The 20,721-nt window shown below is 39.6% G+C and overlaps 1 protein-coding gene across 2 annotated transcripts in view; it reads left to right on the top strand.

The window, feature by feature from the left end:
- The window catches only part of LOC128641990 (major facilitator superfamily domain-containing protein 1), a 145,673-nt gene that overhangs the window by 84,492 nt on the left and 40,460 nt on the right, over nt 1-20,721 (top strand). For both annotated transcript variants that reach the window (XM_053694622.1, XM_053694621.1), the window contains exons 5-11: nt 3,590-3,645; nt 7,867-8,010; nt 8,146-8,304; nt 8,411-8,526; nt 8,798-8,898; nt 8,992-9,103; nt 9,862-9,999. In XM_053694622.1, coding sequence (XP_053550597.1) covers nt 3,590-3,645; nt 7,867-8,010; nt 8,146-8,304; nt 8,411-8,526; nt 8,798-8,898; nt 8,992-9,103; nt 9,862-9,999 — 826 coding nt within the window. The remainder of the gene's footprint in view (nt 1-3,589; nt 3,646-7,866; nt 8,011-8,145; nt 8,305-8,410; nt 8,527-8,797; nt 8,899-8,991; nt 9,104-9,861; nt 10,000-20,721) is intronic.

Raw genomic sequence — 20,721 nt, 5'->3', positions numbered from 1 at the left:
TTAAAAAAATTTGCACATTATTTTTATATTTATACTTTTTTTAGTCACCAGCTCCTACCGAGCAAGTGCAAGAACTCACAGAATATACGTATATGCATTTGTGATTGGCTGATGGCTGTCACATGATACAGGAGGAGTGGAAATGGACATAAATGAAATTTGTCAGAAAAAATCTACTAATTTGAAGTTCAGACTAAGTGCTATTGCATTGCCTTTTTATCATGCATCTGTTGATTATGAAAATCTACTGTATTTACTGGTCCTTTAACAATACGCATGTATCCCCCAAATTATAACATACAAAGGTAATGGCTCACCCCTTATAATATACAGCGGCCTCTTTAGTACCACCTAAAGTAAAGTCATTAAAGAAGTGGGGCATCTTAAGGGGTATGACAAAAACAGCCACTCGTGGACCCTAAGAATATAATAGTCTAGACACAAAAATGACTCAATAATTCTGGTGTAGGCAGATAGCTAGATAAGTAGCCTTAACACCTGTTATGCTAAAAGAAAAGCTCTATTGCTCTGTTACTTTAATCCGTGGTTGATTGGTGATTTTTCTTTAAAGGGACACTGAACCCAAATTTTTTTCTTTTGTGATTCAGATAGAGCATGCAATTTTAAGCAATTTTCTAATTTACTCCTATTATCAATTTTTCTTCATTCTCTTGCTATCTTTATCTGAAAAAGAAGACATCTAAGCTTTTTTTTGAATTCAGAACTCTGGACGCACTTTTTTATTGGTGGATGAATATATCCACCAATCAGCAAGGACAACCCAGGTTGTTCACCAAAAATGGGCCGGCATCTAAACTTGCATTCTTGCATTTCAAATAAAGATGCCAAAAGAATGAAGGACATTTGATAATAGGAGTAAATTAGAAAGTTGCTGAAAATTTCATGCTCTATCTGAATCACAAAAGAAAAAAATTGGGTTCAGTGTCCCTTTAAGTCTAAAGGTGCCATGACTACATTTGTAAATTATCTGACATTTCAGCTTATTGCCCATAAAAAAACAAAAACCTTTCCTACATAGAGACAAATGATAGGTGCGCAAATACTAGGGTTAGGAAATATACAAGATATTTAAGAGAAATGAAGAACCTTGCATCTATAGCTTTAAAGGGACACTAAACCCAAATTTTTTCTTTCATAATTCAGATAGCAGGCAATTCTCGGCAACTTTCTAATTTACTCCTATTATCAATTTTTCTTCATTCTCTTGCTATCTTTATTTGAAAAGCAAGAATGTAAAGCTTAGGAGCCGGCCCATTTTTCGTTCAGCACCCAGGATAGTGCTTGCTTATTAGTGGCTACATTTAACCACTTTAACCACCAATCAGCAAGCGCTACCCAAGTGCTGAACAAAAAATGGGCCGGCTCCTAATCTTTACGTTCCTGCTTTTCAAATAAAGATTGCTAAAGATCGAAGAAGATTGATAATAGGAGTAAATTAGAATGTTGCTTAAAATTGCATGCTCTATCTGAATCATTAAATAAAAAAAAAATTGGGTTTAGTATCCCTTTAAGTACAATGTCCCATATATCATTGCATTGATGCACTTTATAAATACTGTTGGAAAACCTACTATATGCAGGCACCTGCACTTGTGACAGGTCTGAGAAAGACAAAAAAAATTACAATACATTGTCACTTATTCAAATACAATTAGGGTTAAGATAAGATCAGTGCATAATACTCAAATTACAGAACATAATTTGGCAAGACAACTGTAGTCGGCTGCCTTAATGGTAACTGCTCTAAGCAGGGGCGAAACTACAGGGGGTGCAGAGGTCGCAGGTGCAACTGGGCCCCTGAGGGTGGGGGCCCAGCTTAAAAAAAAAAAGTTTTTTTTTTTTTTTTTTTTTTTTTATAATTTTTTTTTAAAAATAAAAAACGTTAACCTACCACTGCCTGCACTGATATCATGTGAGTGTGACATGACTACAGGGGTTAGTGTTTCTGTTTTACCCATTGGTGTTTATGTGTGTATGTATGTGTATTTATGCATGTATGTGTGTATGTATGTGACTGTGTGTGTATTTATGCATGTATGTGTGTTTGTGTATGTTTGTGGAACCAGCAAATTACAGACCTTGTTACTACAGCATGGGGGGGCAGGGGGTAAACAGTGTCACTATACAGTACCACTATATACAGTAAGGGGGGCTGGACCATGTCACTGATTACTGTGGTCACTTTATAAAGTACTGGGCGGGTAGGGTCAGGCCAGCCATCTCACCGGCGGATTACAGACTGTGTCACTAACTCACTATATACAGTACTGGTGGGTTAAACAGTGTCACTATATACAGTAATAGGGGGTCAGACCATCTCACAGACTGTGGGCACAGGGTACCTCCTTTTGCAGATATGTAATCTGATTCACATTTTTTTTTCTGTGTTAAATGTAAAAAAAAAAAAAAAAAAGTATTCACCTTTTTTTGGAGGGGGGAGGGGTGGTGGGGGGCCCCTTCTTAGATTCTTGCACCTGGGCCCTGTGGTTTCTAGTTACGCCTCTGGCTCTAAGACCCATATATCAGTAAGCAAAATATAACTAAGGAGAGCCCATAAAATGGCATGTTTAACCTTTTAACGCCCTTAGGACGTTGTATTCCGTCCAAATTTTGCTGGGCTTTAGAGCCGAAGGACGGAATACAACGTCCTAACCGCTTGGCTTTCCTGAAGCCACTGGCGCTTCCCTGATGGGATCGTGGTGTGGAGGGCGTGCCTAGCATCATAGGGACACCCCCCTGACGCGATCCCATCATTGAAATCTCGTGATCACGTGTGCGATCGCGAGTATTCAATTTGTTTACATCGGAACAGTTGTTCCGATGTAGACAAGTTAACCCAGGTACGAAAGGGTTAAAAGTATATCAAACCCTTTTTCTTTCACGATTCAGATAGAGCATGCAATTTTAAGCAACTTTCTAATTTACTCTTATTATCAGTTCTTTGTTCTCTTGGTTTCTTTATTCGAAAAGCAGGGAATGTAAGCTTAGAAGCCACCCTATTTTTGGTTCACCACCTGGGTAGCTCTGGCTGATTGGTGGCTAAATGTAATTAGCAGCTAGCTCCCAGTAGTGCACTACTGTTCATGTGCCTACCTAGGTATGATTTTCAACAAATGATATCAAGAGGACAATGCAAATGACATAATAGACATACATTGGAAAGTTGTTTAAAATCACATGGTCTATTTGAATCATGAAAGAAAAATGTTGGGTTTTCACGTCCCTTTTAAAATCTTGTTTGCTGCAATTGTTTTTCAATGGTCAAACTCCACCTACAACTTCCCTTATTTGGAGGAGCCAATCCATACATGAGTCTGGAGATGACAGGGCTTGCCACTGTCATTATATTAACAAAACCTCCACTGTTTGCCTTCAGTGGACATAAGATAATAAACTTCAAATTAGGAAGAGATGTCACAGAGTTAGGCTTGTGAAGCCTATTGTGTGCTTTTTCAGGACTGGAAAATACGCACTTTTTAGACTTAAATTACACAATCTCAAAGGATTAACTGTCCATTTTAAGCCCATTTCTGCAATTTACTGACTTTTTTTTTTTTTTTCCCCACAGCAATGCGTTGGTTGTGATAATGGCCGGATTTCTAATTGACAAACTAGGAAACAGATGTAAGTTTTTTTTAAATTTAATTTAATTCTGGTTGCTATGATGTTAAACAGGGGGGGGTTACGTGTATGAAATAACAATACGTGAAAAAATTAAGTCTTTTAAAGATGTTTAAAGACAAAAATAGGTAAATGTATAAATTATTTTGTATGATGTTCAATCTGGACTTATTTTTTTGTAACGTGTATAATTTGCTGTTTTAAAGGAACATTAAACACTGAAATGGTATTATAAAATGATAAACTGTATATATGAAAAAAAACTCTGCAATATACTTTCATTATTTATTTTGTCCCCTTTTCCTGTAATTCCATACTGAAATTGTGAGCTTTTCAGTTCCTGAAGTGCAGAACACTGTTATATTCCACACAGCCATTGACTGCACACTCTAGTGACCCTTTTATAATTGTCCCTAATTAGCCACAGCAGAGGAAGTAACTACTTACAACATAGCAGCTCCCATTAATTTATAGACACTAAAACTTTACACTTATTTTGTCAATATTTAAACAGCTAATGAAACTTTAAAAAAATACATCTACATGCTATTCCCAGACTAATCTTTTCTTTGAATGCATCAATCTATCTAGCATTTATTTAGTGTTTAATGTGTTCAAGGGACGTTGGTGATAGAATGTTACAATACAAAAGAGTAGCGTTTTAAACATTTTATTTATTTTTTGGTCCGACAAAATGAGAAGCAAAATCTGTCTTAAAGGGCCAGTAAACCTAAAAGATGTTCTATAAAGATAACGCTAATATAATGTTATATAATTCTGCAAAATGTGCAGAATTGTATAACATTATTTTGTAGGTTTACTGGCCCTTTAAGTTTAAAATGGTTGTATTGATTGTGCACTTTTTTAATGTTTACTGGTTGATTTGGTACTTCCTGTTAATGCTAATCAGCCAGTGAGCATTAGATTCATGTTAGTGTTGAATGCACCTTTAAATGTAAATACATTTGATAAGCATAGTATTTAGGTTATTCCCTGCCTTCCTCTAGGCATGGGTGATGCCAAGTTTAAATCTATCCTTCATGTTTGCCCATGTGCTGCAACTTTCCTTCAGATACCTGCAGTGCAAACTGGGTTCCAAAATGGCAGCACCCATAATTAGAGAGAATTGAGTAAAATGTAATTGGTGTTTAACCCCTTGCGCCAAATGGACGCAAGTACTACATCACACAGTGTACTGTGTTGATGTAGTACCTACGTCCAACACTGTGGCGCATGCTGTGGTCCCCACTGTTAGTTTAGACAACGGAGACTGCAGCCAGGGGAGAAGGCATCTGCCTTCATATTGTAAGAGAGCACTGATTTTGCTCCCTTTATCATATGAAGACAGATAATCAATACAGATGGAGGGAGGCGGGTGGGGTGGCCCATTACCACGGAGGGAGAGGATGTGGACCGTTTCCTTTACTACAGAAAACTATTATTAGGACAGAGGGAGGGATAGGTATAAAACTGTAGCAAATGTGGCTAATGATAGGTGTAGGGGGGCCCTACACATGATCCCTTGGTGGGGGGAAGGTGAGGGAGACCCCTACACTACAGAAAAAAATGTTTTATTAATAAACTTGCCAGTACCTAAGATGGCAGTGACCATTGGGAGGGGTGGAGGGTTAGAGAGCTGTTTGGGAGGGATCAGGGAGGTGGGAAGGATCCCTACACTGCAGAAAAAAAAAATTAAATTGAAAAACAAAAAGCCCTAAAACTTCATACTGGCAGACTGTCTGCTAGTACCTGAGATGATGCTGGCCAGTGGGTATGGGAGGAGGGAAGAGAGCTGGAGATCAAGGGGTAGGAGGTGTCAAGTGCTAAGGTAATACCTACACTACACTAAAATTGACATGTCAGCTAATTAACCCTCTAACTGCTGGGAACTTCAGAAGTGTGGTGCGAAGCTTCAATTAGCAGCCTTCTAATTACCTAAAAACAATGGCAAAGCCATGCATGTCTATTTCTGAACAAAGGGTATCCCAGGGAAGCTTTTACAACCACTTATGTTATGACTGCACAAGCGGTATGTAAATTAATTCAGTGAGAAACCCAAAGTTTGTGAAAAAGTGAAAAAACATTTTTTTTTTTATATTATCACATTTTGCAGCAAAATGTAAGCATGAAATATACCAAAATGAGCCTATATTGTTACCTCTGGTTTTCTAAAAGTTTAATAAAAAAAAAAAAAGTTTTAATTGGTAAAGGCTCTATTTCTAAGTTAAAATGGGGAGAGAGTAAGCGCTAAAAAGCTTAAAAGGCTAGTAAAAAGTACATTTTAATACATATAAAAATTTACAAATGGCAATCATACGCATGGATCCATGTCTGACTTAACAAAAAAATATATAATAAACAAATCTAAAAATATCTAAAAATATCCAATGGAGTAAAGCATGTGACGCTGACTTAGTGAGCCAGTGATGAGGAGTTAGAAGGACATGTACATTCAATAATATAAACAACCTAAGTGAGTGATTGAGTGCACACAATAGCTGTCAACAAAGAAAAATAGCATTCACAAAAAATAGTGTTCACAAAAATTGGCGTACATAAAAAATGTTCAAATGTTCAACCGGTTATATGTAAGTGAATCCAGTAGTGTTTCCTTCAAAGTGACGTGTAGAAATATAACGTGAAGTCAATAATAGTAGAATGTAAACGTTGAGTGGGTCAAATTATTGTGGTTCAGCTTCTAAATTAAAAAATTGTAAATTCGTGAGGTGTATAAAAATAAAAATAAAAATAACTTGTGAAAAAATCCACGTGGAAAACTTGAATTCAAATGATAAAGGTCAAAAATCAAAAGACAAAAATAAAAAAAGACAAAAATAGAAAATCAGTGATAATATTAAAAAGCACTAAAGATCTAGTGAAAACAAATCCTTAATTCAGATGTTAAAATCCTTGGTAAGATCCATAACAAACAAATACATCGATAAAATACCTAAAAGAGAAACAAATAGTGCAACACTGTATATGATATATAATATAGGTAATTAAAACCAAGCTCACCAGTATGCCAACGCGTTTTGGCCTAGACTAGGCCTTTCTCAAGACTATGAGAAAGGCCTAGTCTAGGCCGAAACGCGTTGGCATACTGGTGAGCTTGGTTTTAATTACCTATATTATATATCATATACAGTGTTGCACTATTTGTTTCTCTTTTGTTCCCTTTTAGGTATTTTATTGATGTATTTGTTTGTTATGGATCTTACCAAGGATTTTAACATCTGAATTAAGGATTTGTTTTCACTAGATCTTTAGTGCTTTTTAATATTATCACTGATTTTCTATTTTTGTCTTTTGATATTTTTGTCTTTTTTTATTTTTGTCTTTTGATTTTTGACCTTTATCATTTGAATTCAAGTTTTCCGCGTGGATTTTTTCACAAGTTATTTTTATTTTTATACACCTCACGGATTTACAATTTTTTAATTTACAAGCTGAACCACAATAATTTGACCCACTCAACGTTTACATTCTACTATTATTGACTTCACGTTATATTTCTACACGTCACTTTGGAGGAAACACTACTGGATTCACTTACATATAACCGGTTGAACATTTGAACATTTTTTTATGTACGCCAATTTTTGTGAACACTATTTTTTGTGAATGCTATTTTTCTTTGTTGACAGCTATTGTGTGCACTCAATCACTCACTTAGGTTGTTTATATTATTGAATGTACATGTCCTTCTAACTCCTCATCACTGGCTCACTAAGTCAGCGTCACATGCTTTACTCCATTGGATATTTTTAGATATTTTTAGATTTGTTTATTATATATTTTTTTGTTAAGTCAGACATGGATCCATGCGTATGATTGCCATTTGTAAATTTTTATATGTATTAAAATGTACTTTTTACTAGCCTTTTAAGCTTTTTAGCGCTTACTCTCTCCCCATTTTAACTTTTATATTGTTAGCCTACTAGGAGGCTATATAGTTAGTAAGCTTAAGGCCCTGGGTGTAGCGCTCGGTCCACTTCTCCTGTTCTTAAAGGCTCTATTTCTGTTTAAATGGAGTGATAACAAAAATATTAAAAGCATGGTATTTTGGGGAAGTTTTTCTCTGAAATTCACGGTAGTGAAGGGGTTTTTAAATAGCTTTTACTTCCGGCTCTTTTTAAAAGGATCATGTCTAGGATTGTTTTTACACTGACATGATTAACCTTCCTTTTATAAATTCCTACAAATCTTTTTCTTCTTCTACAGTTGGACTGTTTCTGTTTTCCTTCCTGACTGTCCTGGGCTCCTCCATATTTGCCCTCGGCTCCCACTTTAAAGGAACACCATACCTGCTGCCGCTCATGCTAACAGGGCGCTTATTGTTTGGATCTGGGAATGGGTCACTGACAAGTAAGGCACTTGTATATTTAGACCTTTTATCGTTACAACTGCCCTTACGACAATTATGATCTGTCACCAAACGCGCAGTATAAGGTTTCTTGTACCTCTTATTTTGGTCTCTCCTCTTTTCTAACCTCATGACAGTTGTGCAAAACAGGATCACAGCTTTTTGGTTTAAAGGCAAAGAGCTAGCCCTGGCTTTTGGTTTAACCCTGTCCTTCTCCCGGCTGGGCAGTGTTTTGAACTTCTTCCTCACAAAGCACTTTGAGGATCAGTATGGCATGCAGTGGACTTTGTGGGGAGGTGAGTGTGAGATAAGCGTTGATGTTTGAACTTTTTTTGGTTCTTGACCTGAGCCATAGTTGACGTGTTCCACAATATTTCAGTTGCTTTCTTCTGTTATGTTTAGGAACCATGTTATGTGTGTTGGGCTTTGCTTCAGCAATCACAGTGAGCATTCTGGATAAAGTTGGAATGAAACAACTTGGTCTTGATGGAGCCATCCAGGAAGAATCGAAGAAAGTGGTGAGTATATGCAATTGTTATTGTGCTGAGATCAGGAAATCTACTAAAATATTTTCAACTGATGCTAAGGCTTGACAAATATCGGTGGCAAGGGAACCATGATTCCTAGAATTCTGGTTCTGCATGACTGGCTCCTCAGCAGGTGGCTACTGTGTTTTAAACAAATGTGACAAATCTTGACATATGTTAAAGTGTTCATCTGTATACCCATACTATTTAATCCTTCTTTTTTTTTTTTTTTTTTTTTTAATAAATTCTTTTTGATCTATAGAGAATCCAAGACATAAGGCGCTTACCTTTACGTTACTGGCTCCTGGTGTTTACCATTATGTTCTTCTATAATGGAGTCTTCCCTTTTGTAGCAGATGCAAGGTACGTGGTGGTGTTTTGAATACGTTACACAGTCTGAACCATCTGTGATCAATTTATGGACACTTTTTTTTTCCCATTCATTTTCTTTTCTAGTAAGTTCATCCAGGATAAATACACAGGGTACGATCAGCAGACAGCGGCATACATTGCTGGGGCTGTGTACGATAGCTCCCTAGTTCTTTCTGCAGCTGTTGGAATATTAATTGTAAGAGTTGTCTTATTTTGTGATTATGTAAATTCTGAAAGGGCTTTTTTACAGTAAAATGTGTATGTTTTAAAATGAAATATTAAGGTATATGAAGTAATGCACTTTCCTGACTTCAACCATGTGTTTAATTCCTTTGTAGCAATAGCGCAATTTTAAAATGCAATAATATATAAGACCATTTTTATTTATTTATTTTTTTAGAATTTTATGCAGCATAAAATTGGAGGGAAAAAAAATATATCTCCACAAAGTTTAGTTCAGCATACCTTGTGATAGTTAAACAAAACAGAAGGTATTGACACACAGCCACTTGCAAATAAACAAAACCTGTTTCAATGCTGCAAAAATCACCTGGTTTTAATATTAGAATTGTGATCAGTCGCACAATATGGCCTTCTTCTGCTTAGCAAGACACCTTGTAAGTTGATGACTTGCTAAGCAGAATAAGCCCATATTGTGTGACAAAGATTTTTAATAAAGTTTTGCTTATTTGCAAGTGGATGTGCCGCCAATACCTCCCCGTTTTTTGTGTGTGTGTTTTTATATACATAAATCCAATATATATTAGTTTATATTAACAAACAAAACGAAAACACCACAAAACTAAACTAAAAGTTAACAGATTCAGATGGATTTTAAGGCGCTAAGAACAAACATGGTAACAATATTATTTAATTATTGTTGACTATAAGTATTGCCTCTGGATTGGCTGCATTTATGTTAGTTATATTTTCTTAAATTTTTTTCCCTTGCAGGACTATGTAGGAATGAGAGGTATACTGGCCTTGCTATGTGCTGTGATGACCTTGCCTGTTTTTGCGCTCTTGGCGTTTACCTACGTCCCTCCTCTAGTATCCACCCTGTGGCTTGGGGTCACCTATTCCTTTGCTGCGGTAATGGACTGTTTGCTTTCTTAAATGTCTGTTCTTTTAAATGCACCTATGTATGATAACTGATATCCAAAAAAATTGACTACATTATAATATTTGGGCTGTACCGAGTGTGGCTTCTTAGGGGAGCTAAAGTATTTAAAATGGGGTTATTCAACTCCAAATCTCAGGACACACTAACATGCAAGATTTTGTATGTCTGAATTACAGTGCAGATGATATAGTTACCTGATAAAATAAGTTACTTTTTCTTAAAAGGATGTTAAACTGCTGAGCACAAAAACAAAAAAATAGTAACTATTCACTATATTATTGCATTTCATCCTGTCCCTGCAGCTTTTTTTTCAAATCAGTTTTTCTGTTTTGATAGCTTAAAGGACCAGTAAATACATTAGATTTGCATAATCAACAAATGGATGATAAAAAGACAATGCAATAGCACTTAGTCTGAACTTCAAATGAGTAGGAGATTTTTTCTGTCAAATTTCAAAGTTATGTCTATTTATTTCTAATGATACGGTGAGTCCACGGATCATCATCAATTACTGTTGGGAATATCACTCCTGGCCAGCAGTAGGAGGCAAAGCTGTTAAATATCACTCCCCTACCCAAAATCCCCCAGTCATTCTCTTTGCCTGTAGTGCAAGGAGGAGGTGAAGTTTAGGTGTCTGATGAGAAGTTTTCTTCAATCAAGATTTTTTTTTTTTTTTTAGCAGAGTAAGCTTACTCTGTTCTTTTCTGGAGTCTAGCCTAGTCCACATCAGTGTCTTCAGTAGGGCAGTGGTGGCTTTTGAGAACTTGTGAGGTACAATCCTCACTGCGATTTCTCAAGAATCTGCTGCCCTAACTAGAAAACCTGAGTGTGTTTACTCAGTTTTTCTCTCTTCACAGGTCCATGTGAGGTGCTGCACCCTCTCAAACCAGGTGAGCTGTCCTGCTGCCGGACAGCACTTTCAGGTAAGTGCCATTTTAATTTTCTTTTGCAAGGAGATTGCTGGCACTTGTTACAGTTAAAAGCTGTCTTATTTAATATGGGACTTTATTAAACCTTCATGTTTGGGGTTTCTTTTAGGCAGTTTGGGCATTGAGACTGTGAGGTGATTTATGGTGGCTCAGTGTGTTATAGTAGTTTTTATACTTTAACTTTTGGTCATGGAGATTACTGTTGTAAGCCGTTTTTTTCGGCAGTTAGGACTCTGTAACCGCTCTGTATTTGATTAAATTAAATGAGCTGCAGGACATGTAGGCACCTCGGTAAAACTACTGAGGTGTATAGGTAGCCTGATGTCTATTTGGTTTGTTGCGCTAACACACATTTCTATTTAAAGACACAGTACACATTTATTTTTTATTTTCAAATAAAGAATTTTTACACTTTATCCTTATTTATTACATAAGATGGATCAAGAGGCTTTTCAAACCATTATCCGATGCGAAGCTGCTGCTTGTCAGTTATGTTTTGATGCTCAGGTGGAACCCCCAGCTCCTTTTTGTTCCTCATGCATTGAGAGAACTTTGTTATAGAGATAAAATATTTGACCATGAGCAACCATTATCCCAGGCAAATGCTGTTCAGGTGTCTCCTGTTGCAGATATGCCGCAGCTTTCTCCTCAAGCGTCCCAACTTTTTCAGTCTCCACATACAGTGCCCTATGTTTCCTCTTGCAATCCTGTAGGATTTTCTCTACAAGACATTGCTTCTCAGGTATCCCTTGTGTTATCTGAGGCCTTGTCAGCTTTCCCCATGTTGCAGGGAAGGCGTAAAAGGAAATTTAAGGAAACAGTAAGGTTTCTGATCAAGTTCTGGCTATCCAGAGTGTCCCTTCCCATAAGCCTGAGGAAGAAGACGTGTCGGTAGCATCTGAGGGGGAAATCTCAGACTCAGACAGTGTAATTCCTTCTTCTGATGCTGAAGTGGTATCCTTCAGATTTAAGCTAGAACGCCTTTGCTTATTGCTTAAGGAGGTTTTGGCTACTTTGGACGACTCCAACACAACTATCGTAGTCAATCCTAAAAAGTCTAGTAAATTGAACAAATACTTTGATGTTCCCTCCGCGGTGGAGGTTTTTCCGGGTTCCTAACCGTGGTGCGGAGATTATTGCTCGAGAATGGGAAAGACCTAGTATTCCCTTTTCTCCATCTCCTATTTTTAAGAAGATGTTTCCTATAGCGGATTCTATTAAGGAGTTGTGGCAGACGGTTCCTAAGGTAGAAGGAGTGTTTTTCACTTTGGTCAAGAGGACTACTATTCCCATAGAGGATAGTTGTTCTTTTAAAGATTCAATGGATAACAAATTGGAGGTTTTACTAAAAAAGATGTATATCTACCAGGGTCTACAATGGAAACCTGCGGTGTGTATCGCCACTGTTACCAGCGCTGCGACTTACTGGTTTGATGCGTTGTCTGAATCTCTTCAGACGGATACCCCTCTTGATGAGATCCAGGACAGGATTAAGGCTCTCAAGTAAGCCAATTCCTTCATTACAGATGCTTCCTTACAGTTTACTAAACTGGGAGCCAAAATTTCTGGTTTTGCGGTCCTAGCCCGCAGGGCCTTGTGGTTGAAGACCTGGTCTGCGGATGTTTCATCTAAATCTAAGATCATGGCTATTCCTTACAAGGGTAAGACCTTGTTTGGACCTGGTTTGGCGGAAATTATCTCAGATATTACTGGAGGGAAGGGTTCTTTTCTTCCTCAAGATAAAAAAGAATAAGCAGAAGGGACGTCGGAGTAATTTTCATTCCTTTCGTAACTTTAAAGGCAAGTCTTCCTCCCCTTCCTCCAAGCAAAATCAAGCCAAACCTTCCTGGAAGCCCAACCAGTCCTGGAATAAGGGAAAGCAATCTAAAAAGCCTTCAGCTGATTCCAAGTCAGCATGAAGGGTTGGCCCCCTATCCGGGAGCGGATCTTGTAGGGGGCAGACTCTTTTTTCCCAGGCTTAGATAGGAGATGTACCAGATCCCTGGGCAGTGGACATTGTCTCCCAGGGATACAAAATAGACTTAAAATCTTTTCCTCCCAGAGGCAGGTTTCTCCTCTCCAGATTATCTGTAGACCAGATAAAAAGAGAGGCGTTCTTACATTGTGTCAAGGACCTTGCTGCCCTGGGGGTAATAGTTCCAGTTCCCTTTCAGGAAAGGGGTCTGGGATTTTACTCTAAACTGTTCATAGTTCCCAAAAAGGAGGGAACTTTTCGACCAATCCTAGATCTAAAATGTTTAAACAAGTTTCTCGGAGTGCCATCCTTCAAGATGGAGACTATACGCTCCATTCTTCCCTTGGTACAAAAGGGTCAGTTTATGACAACCATAGACCTAAAGGATGCATACCTTTTATGTTCCCATTCACAGGGACCATCACAAGTTTCTGAGATTAGCCTTTTTGGACAATCATTTCCAGTTCGTGGCCCTTCCATTCGGCCTTGCCACAGCTTTCAGAATTTTTTCAAAGGTTCTGGGGGCTCTTTTAGCTGTGCTTTGATCTCGGGGCATTGCAGTGGCACCTTTATCTGAATGACATTCTGGTTCAGGCGCCATCTTTTTAACAAGCAGAATCTCATACGGAGATCTTGTTGTCTTTTTTTCGATCCCACGGATGGAAGGTGAATCGGGGAAAAAAGTTCTCTGGTTCCAGCTACAAGGGTCGTATTTTTGGGGACCATAATAGACTCCCTGTTAATGAAGATTTTTCTGATGTAGGTCAGAAAAAGAAAGATTTTCGACTCTTGTCTTGCCCTTCAGTCCTCTCCACGGCCGTCAGTGGCTCAATGTATGGAGGTAATCAGTCTGATGGTGGCTTCTATGGACATCATTCCGTTTGCTCAGTTCTATCTCAGACTTCTGCAGTTATGCATGCTCAGACAATGGAACGGGGACTATACGGACCTGTCTCCGCGTGTAGATCTAGATCAGGCGTCAATAGACTCTTCCGTGGTGGCTTTCTCAGGATCATCTCTCCCAGGGTACTTGCTTCCGCAGACCCTCCGGGGTGATTGTGACCACGGATTCCAGCCTTCTAGGTTGGGGAGCAGTATGGGGCTCGTTGAAGGCTCAGGGTTTATGGACCCAGGAGGAGTCAGTCCTGCCCATAAACATCTTGGAGCTGAGAGCAATCTTCAATGCTCTTCTGGCCTGGCCTCAGTTAGCCTTAGCCTGGTTTATCAGATTCCAGTCGGACAACATAACCTTGGTTGCCTACATCAACCACCAGGGGGGAACTCTGAGTTCCTTGGCCATGACAGAGGTGGCCTGAATTATTCAGTGGGCGGAGACCCACAACTGCTGTCTTTCTGCAATCCACATCCTAGGAGTGGACAATTGGGAAGCTGATTTTCTGAGCAGACAGACTTTTCATCCCGGGGAGTGGGAACTTTATTTGCATGTGTTTTCCAGCTTGACCCTCAAGTGGGGGCAGCCGGAGTTGGATCTCATGGCTTCTCGTCAGAAAGCCAAACTTCCGAGATACGGCTTGAGGTCAAGAGCTCTGCAGGCATTTCTGATCGATGCTCTGGCAGTTCCTTGGAACTTTAGTCTAGCATACCCGTTTCCTCCGTTTGCTCTCCATCCAAGAGTCATTGCTTGAATCAAGCAGGAGAGGGCGTCTGTAATTCTCATAGCCCCGGCGTGGCCTCGCAGGATTTGATATGCAGACCTAGTTAAAATGTCATCCTTTCCACCTTGGAGACTGTCTCTGAGGAAGGATCTTCTACTTCAGGGTCCCTTCCTTCATCCAAATCTCATTTCTCTGAAGCTGACTGCTTGGAGATTGAGTACTTAGTTTTATCTAAGCGTGGATTTTCAGAGTCGATCATTGAGACCTTGATTCAGGCTCGTAAGCCTGTGACTCGCAGGATTTACCATAAGATCTGGCGTAAATACTTGTATTGGTGTGAATCCAAAGGATACTCTTGGAGTAGAGTAAGGATTCCTAGGATCTTGTCCTTTCTCCAGGATGGTCTGGAGAAGGGTTTGTGGGCAAGTATTTTAAATGGTCAGATTTCAGCATTGTCTATTTTGTTACATAAGCGCCTGGTGGATGTGCCAGACGTGCAATCGTTTTGTCAGACCTTGGTTAGAATTCGGCCTGTGTTTAAACCTGTTACTCCTCCATGGAGTCTTAACCTTGTACTTAAAGTTTTACAACAGGCTCCGTTTGAGCCTATGCATTATTTAGATATTAAGATGTTATCTTGGAAAGTTTTTCTTTCTTGTTGCTATTTCCTCTGCTCTGAGAGTTTCTGAACTCTCTGCTTTACAGTGTGATTCCCCTTATCTTATATTTCACTATGATAAGGTGGTTCTGCGTACTAAGTTTGGTTTCCTGCCCAAGGTTGTTTCGGTCAAGAATATTAATCAGGAAATCGTTGTACCTTCTTTGTGTCCTAATCCTCCTTCTCACAAAGAACGCTTGTTGCATAATCTGGATTTTGTGCGAGTGATAAAATTTTATTTGCAGGCAACTAAGACTTTCGTTAGTCTTCTGCATTGTTTGTTTGCTTTTCTGGGAAACGCAAGGGTCAGAAAGCTACGGCTACTTCACTTTCCCTTTGGCTGAAGAGCATTTTTCGCTTGGCATATGAGACTGCTGGACGGCAACCTCCTGAGAAAATCACAGCTCATTCTACAAGGGCTGTTTCTTCTTCCTGGGCCTTCAAAAATGAAGCTCTGTGGAACAGATTTGCAAGGCTGCAACTTGGTCATCTTTGCACACTTTTTCCAAATTCTATAAATTCGATACTTTTGCCTCGGCTGAGGCTTCTTTTGGGAGAAAGGTTCTTCAAGCAGTGGTGCCTTCTGTTTAGGTTCCCGTCTTGTCCCTCCCTTATCTGTGTCCTCTGGCTTGGGTATAGGTTCCCAACAGTAACTGATGATGATCCGTGGACTCAACGTGTCATTAGAAAGAAAACAAAATTTATGCTTACCTGATAAATGTATGTCTTTCTTGACACAGTGAGTCCACGGCCCGCCCTGTATTCAGTTTCTTTTTATATAAGCCTCGGGCACCTCTGCACCTTGTGTTACTTCCTTTCTCTCCTTTCCCTTTGGTCGAATGACTGGGGGATTGTGGGTAGGGGAGTGATATTTAACAGCTTTGCTGTGGTGCTCTTTGCCTCCTCCTGCTGGCCAGGAGTGATATTCCCAACAGTAATTGATGATGATCCGTGGACTCACCATGTCAAGAAAGAAATACATTTTTCATGTAAGCATAAATTTCGATTTCCACTCCCCCTGTATCATGTGACAGCCATCAGCCAATCCCAAATGCATATACGTATTTTCTGTGAAGTCTTGCATGCTCAGTAGGAGCTGGTGACTCATAGTGTAAATATAAAAAGACTGTGCACATTTTGATAATGGAAGTAAATTGGAAAGTTGTTTAAAATTGCCTGCTCTATCTGAATAATGAAAGTTTAATTTTGACTTGAGTGTCCCTTTAAAGGTACCAGATATTAAAGCTCCGCCTTTTCATACTGGACACCTCCATCTTGGAATTCTCACAACCTGTGACACAAGCACTTTGCATTTATATATCAATGAGGTTGTCCACTTCTGACAACTATATAAAGTGCTTCAGATTAGGGTGCATGATACACAGCAAGAACTTTACATTTTTTCTGTGGCTGTATTGCTCTGTATTATTGTTGAGTGCTTTTTTAAATGTGTTTCGTGTAACTGTATAAAATGCAAAAATGTTATGCTCACTTTGTTGTATCCTGCACACTAACTCCAAGCAATGATACAGCTCTAAAAAAGTGGGCAATATTACTGATCTATGAGTGTGTGTAGCTTCTGTCACAGGCTGAGAGAATACCTAAGCACCAAGATGGCGGCGCCCAGTACAAAGAGGCGGAGCTTCAGTATGTGGCACCTTTTAAAGGGATACTAAGCCCAATTTTTTTCTTTCATGATTCAGATAGAGCATACAATTTTAAGCAACTTTCTTATTTACTCCTATTATCAATTTTTATTTGTTCTCTTGCTCTTGAAAAAGCAGGAATGAAAGCTAAGGTGCCGGCCCATTTTTGGTTCAGCACCCTGGATAGCGCTTGCTGTTTGGTGGCTAAATGTAGCCACCAATCAGCAAGTGTAACCCAGGTGCTAAAGCAAAAATGGGCTGGTATAAGCTTACATTGTGTTTTTCAAATAAAGATAGCAAGAGAACGAAGACAATTTTGATAATAGGAGTAAATTAGAAAGTTGCTTAAAATTGTATGCTCTATCGGAATAGTGAAAGTAAAAATTTGGGCTTGGTATCCCTTTAAGCTATTAAAACAGGAGAACAGATTTGAAAAGAGCTACAGGAACAGGATGAAATGCAGTAGTTACTATTCTTTTTTTTAGTTGTGCACAGCAGTTTGTCAATTTAATGCAAAGTAAGCCTTGAACCTTTGCCTGTTAGATGGTTCTGATGACTTGTTTTAAAGACCCTGCTTTATACTAATATGTTATAACACAAAAGATCAAAAATACAAGGACTTGTTGTTGTTATTATTATTCTTTATTTATGAAGTGCCAACATATTCCGCAGCGCTGTCCATGGATACAATTCATTTAAATAAAACAATAATATAAAACTTCTAAAACACAGGACAAAATTTACAAACACATACAGGAGGAATTGAGGGCCCTATTCCCGTGGGAACTTACAATCTAGAAGGGTAGGAGGTTGAGAAACAGGAGGTGAGGACTGCAAGATTGAGAAAGATGTTAATGCAGAGTTAGATGAGGGAAATGTTAGGTAAGTGAAATTAATTTATTATCGAGTTGGGTGGAAGACTTCCCTGAACAGAAAAGTCTTCAGGGAACATTTAAAGGAAGACAGATTGGGGCAAAGCCTGACAGTGTGAGGGAGAGTGTTCCAGAGGGTAGGTGCTGCATGAAAGAAGTCCTGCAGTATAGCATGAGAAGAGGTGATAGTCGCGGATGCAAGGAGCAGGTCGTTGTTGGATCTTAGTGGGCGAGCTGGAGTATACTTGTTTATTAGAGAGGATAGGTAGAGAGGATAGGTAGAGGGGAGCAGCGTTGGTGAGAGCTTTGTATGTAAGGGTGAGAATTTTTTTATTTAATTCTGCTGTAAATGGGGAGCCAATGAAGGGACTCGCAGAGAGGTGCAGCAGATACAGAGCGACGGGAAAGGTGGATCAGCCTGGCAGAGGCATTTAGGATGGATTGAAGGGGGGAGAGGCGGGAAAAAGGAAGGCCAGTATGTAGGTTATTGCAGTAGTCAAATCGGGAAATAAGGGAGTGGATTATTTGCTTTGTGGTGTTAGAGCTTTGAAAAGGGCAAATCTTGGAAATATTGCGTAGATGGTTGCGGCAGGATGTAGAGAGCGATTGGATATGGGGGACAAAGGATAGATTTGAGTCAAGTGTAACTCCAAGGCAGCGGCGATGGGTAAATGGTGATGCCGTCAACAGGGATAGAGAAGTCCGAAGTCGGCGTAGAGCTTGAGGGGGGGATAAGAAGGAGCTCAGTCTTGAACATGTTACTCTTTAGGTGGTAAGAGGCCATCCAGGAAGAAATACCAGATAAGCAGTCGTTTACATGAGAAAGGACAGAGGGAGAGAGAGCAGGGGTGGAGAGGTAGATCTGGGTGTCATCAGCATAGAGGTGATATTTGAAGCCATAACTGTTGATAAGTTTACCCAGCGAAGAAGTATACATGTAGAAGAGTAGAGGACCTAGAACAGATCCTTGAGGTACTCCGACAGACAGAGGCATTGGGGAGGAGGAGTCGCCGACAAATGACACAGAAAAAGACCTGTGATAAAGATAGGAGTGAATCCAGGAAAGAGCAGTGTCACAGAGGCCAAAAGAGCTAAGGGTCTGTAGGAGGAGGGGGTGGTCAGCTGTGTCAAAGGCAGCTTAGAGGTCAAGTAAGATGAGTATAGAGTAGTGGCCAATATTTTTAGCAGAGAGAAGATCGTTAGTAACCTTGGTAAGGGCAGTCTCAGTTGAGTGTTTGGGGCGAAATCCAAATTGCAGGGGTCAAGCAAGGAGTTGGTGAACAGGAAGTGGGTTAGGCGATTGTAAACTAGTTTTGATGTTAATGGAAGCAGTGATATGGGGCGGTAGCTTTCAGAAGAATTAGGGTCGAGGGAGGGTTTTTTGAGTATGGGAGTGACTTTTGCGTGTTTGAAAGAAGATGGGAATGAGCCAGTAGAGAGAGATAAGTTGAAGATTTGAGTAAGAGCAGGAGTGAGGGTGAAAGACAGGGCTGGTATTAGATGGGAAGGGATAGGGTCGAGTGGGCAGGTAGTGAGGCGTGAGGAAGATAGTAAGGAAGAAACTTCATTCTCAGTGGCTGGATGGAAGATGCAGAGGGAGTAACACGGCCTGTTGTTGGAATATTGCAGGGTGGTGTTGGGATGTTGCTTCGGATAGTGTATGTTTAGTTTAAAAAGTAATATGAAAAATAGTAGTGAAAGACAGCACCTTTTCTGTCTGGGGTACAGGAAAGGGTTAGCCAAACCCCAATATAAATTTCAAAAAAGGTAATTTTCCAGCCTCCAGTAGAATTTAAAAGACCTTTATTAATCTCTTACAGGGTCCATTATATCAACAACGTTTCAAACCTATGCCAGGTTCTTAATCATGTTACCTTTTTTGTAGTTTAAAAAGTAGTCTGCCAGGTCTTGAGCACTATAGACAGACCGGGGGGGGGGGGGGATGGAGCAGGTGGGTAGAGGAGAGAGTTAAAGGTGGAGAAGAGTCGTTTAGGGTTTGAGAGAAGAGAAGTAGGTTTGCTTGGCTAAGTGAAGGGCAGAAGTGTATGAACGAAGAATAAACTTAGTGTATGAAATCCGGTTCAGAGTGAGTTTTCCTTCAGACACGCTCAGCAGTATGGGAGCATTTTTGCAAATAGCGTGTTTGCTGAACGTGCCAGGGCTGTAACTGACGACGTGATGTTTTGCGCAGTTGGGGAAGGGCAAGTGTGTCTAATACAGAGGAGAGAGTTTTGTTATAGTGGGCTGTAGCGAGATCAGGGCAGGTTATAGTGGAAGTGTGAGGGAGGAGATCTTGAATGATTTTTGAAAATTGGAGTGGATCCACAGCATGTAGATTTCTACAGGTGCAGGGGCGGGTAGAGAAGTGGGTTTAGTTGTTTCATTAATATTATAGGTGACAATGTGATGGTCTGAAATGGGAAAAGGGCGACAGGTGAGGTCAGATATAGAACAGAGGTAGGAAAATACCAGGTCGATGGAGGGTCCATCATGGTGAGTAGGGAATAGGGTGGATTGTAAGAGACCAAAGGAGGATGTGAGTGAAAGAAGTTTAGAGGCAGCAGGGGCAGATGGGTTGTCAATGGGAATGTTGAAGTCCCCAAGAATTAGGGTTAGTATATTTATAGAGAGAAAGTGAGGAAGCCAGGCGGCAAAGTTGTCGAGGAATTGGAATTTGCTGATTTGTTTTGTGATGTGTTGTATCTAAATCAAGGAAGGTTACATTTTTAATAAACGTTCTAGCCTTACATTAAGGTGCATCTTATATGCCAAATATAGAAAGTATCATCATGGTCACAGACATGGAGAACAATGCTAATTTTCTTCTACTAGATACGACGAGTCCACGGATTCATCCTTACTTGTGGGATATTATCCTCCTGCTAACAGGAAGTGGCAAAGAGCACCACAGCAGAGCTGTCTATATAGCTCCTCCCTTGACTCCACCCCCCAGTCATTCTCTTTGCCTACACTAAGTAATAGGAAGAGGTAAAGT

Source organism: Bombina bombina, chromosome 11 (assembly GCF_027579735.1).
Source record: "Bombina bombina isolate aBomBom1 chromosome 11, aBomBom1.pri, whole genome shotgun sequence".
Taxonomy (NCBI): Eukaryota; Metazoa; Chordata; class Amphibia; order Anura; family Bombinatoridae; genus Bombina; species Bombina bombina.
The sequence above is the reverse complement of the archived record's forward strand: the minus strand, read 5'-3'. Positions and strand labels throughout refer to the sequence as shown.